The sequence below is a fragment of the Cyphomyrmex costatus genome, unplaced genomic scaffold (genome assembly GCF_001594065.2).
Source record: "Cyphomyrmex costatus isolate MS0001 unplaced genomic scaffold, Ccosl1.0 scaffold332, whole genome shotgun sequence".
Taxonomy (NCBI): Eukaryota; Metazoa; Arthropoda; class Insecta; order Hymenoptera; family Formicidae; genus Cyphomyrmex; species Cyphomyrmex costatus.
The window spans coordinates 177704-187399 of NW_017277473.1; the positions used below are offsets into that span (position 1 = coordinate 177704).

Genomic DNA, 9696 nt, shown 5'->3' on the forward strand with positions numbered 1-9696 from the left:
GACTTTTATAAGCTTATAAAGCGATATTTCATTTGAGTAACTTATTGACAAAAATCGTTATAAATCTATTTAAAATATCTTAATTTCTAGCGAAAGCTAAAAATTTATATAATTTTTCTCCTTCAAGCTATGAATAAAATGTTAATCACATTTAATAACAATAAATATTATAATATAGTTCTCAATATTAAAATAACATATTCAAAAATAACAGGTAAATGAGAACTATTGTTCTTATTGTGTTCGTCACAATGTCTAAAGATCATTTCAATCTAATCTGTAGACACTGACGAAGACACATATCTAACGATAATTTTGAACAAGATCAAGTGAAAATGATATTCGAATGGAGACTTACCTTAGTAAAACTGATCTTACCAGCCATAAAACTGTTTAAGAAGAGACGTTAGTCATATCGTTACAAATTCTTTTTTTTTTTGCTTGCGAACAAGAGGTCATTTTTGTCGATTACGTTCCTTGAATCAGTTAGTTAATCATTGTATAGTACATTTAATCAATTAAATTACCGTATGTAACATATCATGTTTTAAATAACGTTGTTTTGGCAAAACAAGAATCTCTCAAATTATCAGAAAAACACATTCGATTGTTTAAATTGATCCCTATTATGTAATATATTGCAGTAATTGCAATCTATTTCCTTTCCCAAATAATAATTATTCTAACAATAAAAACTGTTCAGTTACATATATCAAAACGCGATACAAATAACGATCATTTAAAGTAGAGACGCCAGCAAAAAACATGACATGGAATATAAAATAATTATTATTTGACGAAATAAACATACATCAGCATAACGTGAGCGACTGTCCGATGATGTAATTCACAGAATGCGCTGACACTGATCGTTATTATTACACTTTATGACCTCAGTATCGTAAGGTACGTCAAGATAGTTACCGCTTGGGTCTGTCGCGCGAATTAATTAAGGACTGTAAATTATTCGCCGCGCGTCGCCATGTGCTCGCGATTATGTGCGACGCTGCTTTCAATATTAATCTTGCCTGCGGCACTCGTGATTCAGGCTTTCAATGGGGATACCTTATCGCCGAAAATCTCGGAAAAGCTCAATGATTATTGGCAAGTCTACAAGGTAACATGTCTTTAAAATAAAAACCTGAGGCTATAATTTTATGAATATTAATTTTGTATTCTCTCCTTATTGAGAGATTAAATATTTTAATTAAAAATTACTCTTGTAATTTTTAATTTCTATTTGTGAAAATTATACATATAATTATTAATTGATGTTTAAACAACAATTTTTAAGAATATTTATGTGATGTAACAAAAGTTTCTTTTAATTATATTACTTTTTAATAGTGAGTATATCAAACATTAATACGCTATAAGAAAACATATTCCAATTGACATTAATTGATTATTACAATAACAATAATAAAATTAATCTGTAAATTCATTAAGACTTAATTTACGTAATAATAACAAGAACATATGTTTTATAAATACAGTTGCAAAATTGATTTATAAGATAAACTTCGTCCAAAATATGTCATGTAGAACATGCTTTATTTTAATGTTTGAACAGACACAGTTCAATAAGACATACGCAAAAAATCTGGAAAACGCCAGAAGAATAGCTTGGGAGCAGAATCTCGTGGAGATTTATAAGCACAATCTATTGGCTGCCGCAGGGCATCACAGTTATACACTGCGGGATAATCATATTGCCGATCTCAGCACTCGACAGTATATGCGTGAAATGGTTTGTAATTAACAGCACACCTCATTCCAAAATCTTTAATTTTAATTCTTTAACACACACACACACACACACTCTCTCTCTCTCTCCTACAATTTTTTCTGCTATCTTTTCGATTCCTTTTTATTCATAATTTTTTTATGTTCATTGCTTTTATTCTTGTATTTTTGTTTCTTTATATTATTTCTGTTAGCACGTTTTTTCTCTTCTATTTTTTTTTATTTGTCATTCTTTTATAGTTCTTGGAAGATTTGTCTTAGAATATTAATAAACCTTTTTATGTATCTATGTCTTTTTCTCTCTCTTTTCTTTGATCATCAAGTAATCGTACTCTTAAAATCGTAAACCTCAATTACAAATATTATAATAATATATAATTTATCACAAAATACGAACGACACTAAAAAAAATCATTTTGACAGTTTCTCCTTCTACCAATTTTTTTCATGTCAGGTGAAACTGATACCCAGTCGAAGACGTCGACTACCGACCGAACCGATAGTATCGGGGGCACGAAAGGATTCTCGCGATATACCAGTAAGTTTGGATTGGCGTGAATGCGGTTTCGTCACTTCGCCGGTGAACCAACGGAGCTGCGGGAGTTGTTACGCTTACTCGATCGCGGAAAGTATAGAAGGACAGATTTTTAAACAAACTGGTATGTTACTACCTGTGAGCGCACAACAGCTGGTAGATTGCAGCACGATAACTGGAAACCTTGGATGCACCGGCGGTTCCCTCAGGAACACTTTAAAATATTTGGAAAAGTCGAAAGGTCTCATGGCTAGATCCACGTATCCTTACGACGGCGAGGTACGCACTACACTTTTCCATCTGTCGGACATACATACACTATATTCCATCAGGGCATCCGTTTATAAAATGCAACTCTCAAGTCGCTTTCACATTTGTAGAGCATTATAAAATATTCGACATCCTTTAAAAGTTTAAACCTTGAAGTTTAAAAAGAATTTCTGCATTCTTATTTAAAAAATTCTTTCCTGACAATTACGTAAATTTTTTTGATCAATGATCTAATCAGTCATAAAAATTTATAGAATAACAACGCTGTAAATTGTAATGACAAATTGAGAAACTTGATTTTCGGGATTTTTAGTGTGACCATAATGCATAATGATGCATTATTAGCGAGCACGAGCGAAGGTGCTGACAGTGCGAATTTAATTATCGCAATAAAGAGGCAAACGTCAAGGTTTCTTCCATTATTTTGCGGATATCCACCAGTCAGAAATGTCAGAAAATTTGTGGAAGATTTCGACTAAGAGAATTTGAATTATGCCAGTATAACGTGACAAACTTCCAATATGAATGATTCCGTAACGATGGCTCTGCAAGCTCTTCTATTAATACATAGTAAATATTCTTCACTTTATACGAGTGAGCAGTGCGAAGGCCGAATGTATCATAGAATTTTAAAAAAGTGTGCTACTATTACTCTTTCACTCGTAATAAGAAGTATATGCGCTTATCTGGTTGACTTAATTTAAAACTACGATGTCATGAATACGAAGTTCAAATGATGCAATCGGGTATAACTGATATGCTCCAATTTAATGGCGTCAACAATAATATACAACATTTTTATTATCAATCTTTTTCTATTAAATCCATTTCTTCGAATTATATATAAGCGATATTATATTCTATTGACATTTTGGTATTTCTTATGCATGTTTACTACTTTGATTACGAATGAAACTCATTCAGTTCCTAATGTAAAGCTGTCCCAGTTTTCCTTGAAAGTTATCTACATTTTTACTTTATCATGATTTTTTAAACAAATCTCTCAATCATATTTACAGTACTCGGAAATTAGATAGCTTTGTACATTTTTACAATAAGTAGTTTATGTTAGCAATATCAACGGAAATAACTATTTCAATAATAACCTTGATAATCTCCAATAGTAACCTGTTATGATAAGTTAACCTTATAATTATAAACTTCAAAAAAAGTTTATTTTTGAAATGCTTGAAACATTTTAAGGGGTTACACTGCCTTAAACTCTTACAAAGAAGGCTACATATTTTGGAGAAAATTTTTTTGTGCGAAAAGGATATATAAATTAAAAGTCTATAAAGAGACATTCATTGTACATGTATTGAAGTATACAAAAAATGTTTTTTAATTTTTTTAAAGCAAATGGCACCACTGCAGTTGATTGAAAATAGGTTGGTTTTCATCGAACACCTAATTGACGTACAAAATTACTATGCGAAACAATTTGACCTAGAATAAAAAACCAAGAGAACTTTTTATGTTTTACGTAATATTTACTAAAGAAGTACATAGGAATTTTCAAATATATACATTTTTGTGAAAATGATGAACATTTGAGAGAAAACAATCATTTTTGACCAAAAAAATGTTGCATAAACATAATAACAGTAACAGTTTAAAACTAATCGTAAAATCGCTACTTCTTTAAATAATTAAAAGAAGAAGATTCTTTGAAAGTTTCAAGTAAATGGAATGAAAAACAACTGTAATTTAAATTATTCTAGCAAGGGGAATGCAGATTTAAAAAGGACCAGAGTGTTGTCAATATAACTTCATGGGCAATTCTACCGGCGCGGGACGAGAAAGCTCTGGAAATAGCAGTGGCGACAATCGGTCCCGTAGCCGTCTCTATAAATGCCAGCCCAAAGACATTTCAGCTTTATCAGTGAGTAACATATTTTTATTTGGACAGAAAAAACCTGTCCGCGCGAATTGCCACTAACGAGCAAATGATGTATGCGCGAGACGCCGAGACAAATGTGTTATATTCAAGAAATATGCGATAATTTTAGACATCTGCTATTTATTGTGCAAACCTGCATGAATATTGCATTCACATTATAATTTTGAGCATTTATGGATCGACTTAGGAAGAATAAATTAACAGCGCCAATTGCGATGCATTTGGTGTCAATTCGAAAAAAATTCTACCGATAACCAAAAAGTAACAATGATAAACAGTTTTTTTCTCTCAGATAGCTAATCGCTGATCGTAATTCAGTAATAAATATGTGTTACACTGAAAAAAGAATTTATTAAATATTCATAAATATTTATACGTACATATAAATAAAGAGTTAAATCAAACTAATGATTTCTGTTTAATAAGTGTAAGTATATTTACATTTAGTAAATATTCGGCTATAAGACTCTATTCAAAAAAATATTTTTTTTAATTTAGTTAACTCTCTCTCTCTTTTTTTTTCTTAGTGCAATTAATATTAATAATAATATAATTACATATTATTTTATAGTAAAATAGATAATATGTGTATAATAATAATTACTTATATAATAAGTATAATAATAATAATAGTAATAATAATAATAATAAGTGTATTATAATAATAATAATTAATTACATATTATTTCCATGATGTACTTTTATTTTTATAATTACATATTATTATATGCGGATTGTCGTTCATGCTAGACTTATTAATTCTATTCTAATTTTGAATTTATTTCAATTTCAAGAGTTTTAACTTATTTGTTTAAATATGTATTATAATTTAATTATTTAAGTGGCTATAACCTCTCATTAACTCTTTAATACATGGACGTCCAGAAAGGGGGGAAATTGAGAGAGAGAGAGCATTTTCCTCCATGGGCGACATTTCTAATATAATTTCTCTTTTTTTACTTACACTTACTTTGTCGCAGGGAGAAAGCTTTCAATAGCAAAAAGTATACATTTGTTGAATATTCTAATTCTCAAAATAATAGTAATAAATTTGTGTACATTTACAGGATGTTCCATTTTAACATGAACATCGAAATATCTTGAAATGTACAAAATATACGGAAAAACGTTTCAAACAAAAGTTGTAAGGTTTAAAAGGGAACATAAGAGGGTTCCATTAGTTTGATCTTAGATGGTAACGTCAGGGCAAGGTCACTTAGAATTTTTTAAATGGAACTCTCTAGATTTTATTGCATTTTATTATCATAGTCCAGTTTGAGACCTTTTCAAAATACAATATTTTTCCATGATATACTTTTCGAGTTATAAAGCTTAAAATGTTCGCCAGTATTAGCATTACCTAAAGTGCGCAAACAATGGCGAAAATTATGAATGTTGCTCAGGAATCTTCATAACATCTGTTAAGATCAAGATTTTTCTTTAATCTGCTTCTTTTAAAAAAATCTTGCGGATGCCCTTACTTTGGTAGAATGATTAAAATTTCGATATTATGAGTATAATGTTTACACACGAAAAACGATTGGAGATTTTTCCCGAATACCTTCAGCATACCTTCAGCATTTCGCTGACAACTCTCATTTGTTCGAATTACCGAGGCAGTCATATTGAATTCGTATTATTCTAAAGGTTTCACAATGCCAAGGCGCGACTATTTCCTGTCGTATTGTTAACTCATTTCCGGTGAATAATAAATTGCCATAAAAATCATGGAAATTGTTTGGCACTCGTGGTAAACGGGAAACGATTAATGCCCCGAGATGTTATTCCACAAGTTTGCAACAAATACAGGATGCTGATCAAAAACACGGGATATCAATATGCAAACATCTAATAATTGTGTGCTCTTGTGTATATTGTTTTTCACAGTTCACAAGTTTAGAATTGAGGATTCATATCTTTTAATATTCTTGAAAAACATATTTTTCGCGCGTGTATTTCTTCCTTTTCCTTTTTTACACTAATTTTTATATCGCTTTCTTACTTAAAAGTAACACAACTAAAAAATTAAATTCCTCAAAAAAGATAAAGAGTTATTTTTTTTTAACTTAACAAAATATTATTGACTAATCAAGCGACGCGGTAGCGTCGCGACGCCAAGTGCATGAAATAAAAATACAACCGCTTGACATGATCGCTTGACGCGTGAATGTCATCGTGTATACGTTCAGGTCACTGCCAAATTTGCGACCACTAACTTTAGCTGGAGTTTTGACATCGACAAACTTTAGATTAAAATTACTTAGAAATAAAAACCAAAATTTTAAAATCTAAAAACACTTTTGTTATATAATGTCATCGGTATCTTTCGATTGCGACCGGTCCGAATAACATTAAGTGCAGCCGATAGCGAGATATAGAGACCGAGTCCTGAAAAGGGACACATATACAACGTGTAAAGCATTTTGTCCAATAAGCTGCTGTTCACAATGTCGTCAATGTCTATATTCAAAAATAAATTAAAAATTAAATTAAATTAAATAAAAAATTAAACAAACTAATCAAATTAATTAAATTAAAACATTAATTATTTAATTAATCTAAAATAAAACGAATATACAGGACTCTTAGTATTAAAAATTGTCAATGAAATAAAAAGGCAATTAAGAGTCAATATTATTTGTGTGAACTAATAAAACATTTAATATATTATAAATTAAAATAAAATATCAATAAACTAAAATTCACACTTTAAAAGCGCACGCAAACAGAAGTCAAATCATAACGTTTCGGCTGCATATTCGAGCCATCCTCAGATGTACATATAAATATTAATTAACGCAGTAAAACATCTTTAGTTAACGCAGAAAAAACAAGAAAAATACTATGATGGATTGTTATGTTCTAAAACGTTGAGTATTTCCACAGAGAGAACAATTTAGCTCATCAAGCGATTGGAAGATCGTTTGTGATGTATCCCTGTGGTACTAATAAGGACACAAAATTAACGTTATATTAATAAAATAATGTGACAAGCAATTGTCCCTCTGACAAAAAACTAATTAAATAAATTAATTTAATTAAATTTATTTATTTATTTATATATAATAAATAATATATAAATTTAAGTGACTTAAAAATAAAGAAAATAAGAGGCCAAGCGCTTGCCACACACTGGATCATATTAGTGAAAGTTATCTATATTATTAAAGTACAATTACATATTTACAATAGACGTTTCGATCGTAAATGTGGTCATTTTCCGTATACAATAAAATTAAAACAATGCGAAATATAATAATACAAGGATAAAATAAAATGGTGTGTTAAATATTAGTCCTTATAATTATCTAAAACGTGATAATTGTATAATATTATTGTTATAATATCATGTTATAATTGTTCCACGTATAAATTCTATAAATTTAAATAATTGGTAAATCGTGATATTACTTGCGATACAAAAACAGTTTGTTGGAATATGTCTTAATTGCCTGAGATGGACTCATTAATTTACAATTCGTCTGTTTCTTGTAAAGAACAAGGTTGTTGGAGGTTCCGGGACGTTTCGGGACGTTGCGGGACGTTGCGGAACATCCCGGAACGACGATGACGACTACTATTTATATACAGTATATTTAAACTTTGCATACTATCTTGTGCGACAACTGAAATAAACAAGAGAAGATAACATTACATATACATATATCGATATCTTTCAGTTTTGAAGTGGCGCTAATTGAATACATACAATACGTATGTACGTATAAGTGCAAAGAAAGAAAAATGAGATATTATTATAACATTAAGTTGATTATGAGTTAGTACGATATAATATTAATATTTTTTATATGTGTATGTAACTAAAGTTTTATTGTAAGTGTGGCATTTATTACATAAGAATAAGAGAAGATTAGTATAGAGAGAGTAATAGCAAAAGAAAAAGAGAGAAAATTTTGCATTTTATTAAAAAGTAAAGTAGAGAAGGACAGACTACAAAGCAACAAAGGAATTTAAAGCTTTCAAGGTATATTATTTCTTAAGATATAAGATGTTATTTGCGTTACTGTTACCACTGTTTTTTCTGTAAAGTAACTTTCCAGTAATCGTTAAGGGATTGAAATAGTACGATTAATATTAATATTTTTTAATATGAATAACTTGTAACTGAAGTTTGAAAAGTAAATTTACAAAAAGCAGTGAAATCCTTTAAAAAAACTTTTTTAAAAAAAGAAAATATATACGCCAAGTACATAAAAAAGGCATTGAATTCTTTTTAATCAAAAATTGGACATGAAATATTTTTTCTTTTTTAAAAAAGGTTTTTTTAAAGTCAAGTAGTATGAGGAAAAAAAAAATTTTTTTTAACACGATCACACAAATGTCATTTTCGTTTCATCGTTAAAAAACTAATCTTTTTTTAATTGTAATGATTTTAGTATTTTTTTTAAAAACTGTTTTTGATATGACATTATTGACGATTTTTATGATGATAAGTTAGTTCACTTATAGGATAGTATTTATTTAACTTATTCACGTAATATAATTTAAAAATTAAGTTTTTAAGTTGTGTCAATTTTTAAATAAGGAAGCAGACTTAACGCATGTTAAAACGTTTTGCTTCATTAATGAAACAAATTGTTCAATTCTAATTTTTTATTAGATTGCGTTTTAAGAAAATAATATTGGCGTGTGGTTCAATTTTTAATTTATTAATAATAATTATCATGTTTATATTTTAGCAATAGCACATTGTTTTTTTAAATTTCATGAGAAAGTTCTAAATATTAATTAACATTTCTATTTGTAGCAAAGGCGTTTACGATGATCATCGATGCAGTTCTGACATGGTGAATCACGCAATGCTTATCGTCGGATATACACCGAGCGAGTGGATCTTGAAAAACTGGTGGGGTGATAGTTGGGGTGAAAACGGCTACATGCGACTGGCGAGACACAAGAATCGTTGCGGTGTAGCGAACTACGCTGCTTATGTGAGAGTTTGAGAACCATTTCTCTCGAATATGATCGAAAAACTTTGACGTACTTTAGAAAAATATGTACATTAATTTCTATATCTGACTCGAAACAAATTGCGATAAAAATACAATAGACAGTTATTTATGACGATTATTCAGCGCAATAACCCAATGTATCTTCTTAAGGTACAACCCAAACAATACATAATATAATATCTAAAAAATGTTTTACCTTTCACAGATATTTTTTAGATATGTATGTTCCAAAAAATATCTTTATGACGTCTTTTAGACACGCATATTGTCTG

General features: G+C 29.5%; 1 protein-coding gene across 1 annotated transcript; it reads left to right on the forward strand.

Annotated features, from left to right (window-relative positions):
* The first annotated feature begins 982 nt into the window (after window positions 1–982).
* CtsL4 (Cathepsin L4) lies at window positions 983–9415 on the forward strand. Its single transcript, XM_018542514.1, has 5 exons — window positions 983–1117; window positions 1574–1750; window positions 2201–2560; window positions 4273–4433; window positions 9220–9415. The coding sequence occupies exons 1-5, from the start codon at window positions 983–985 to the stop codon at window positions 9413–9415; spliced, it is 1029 nt and encodes a 342-aa protein (XP_018398016.1).
* The last annotated feature ends 281 nt before the right edge of the window (window positions 9416–9696 follow it).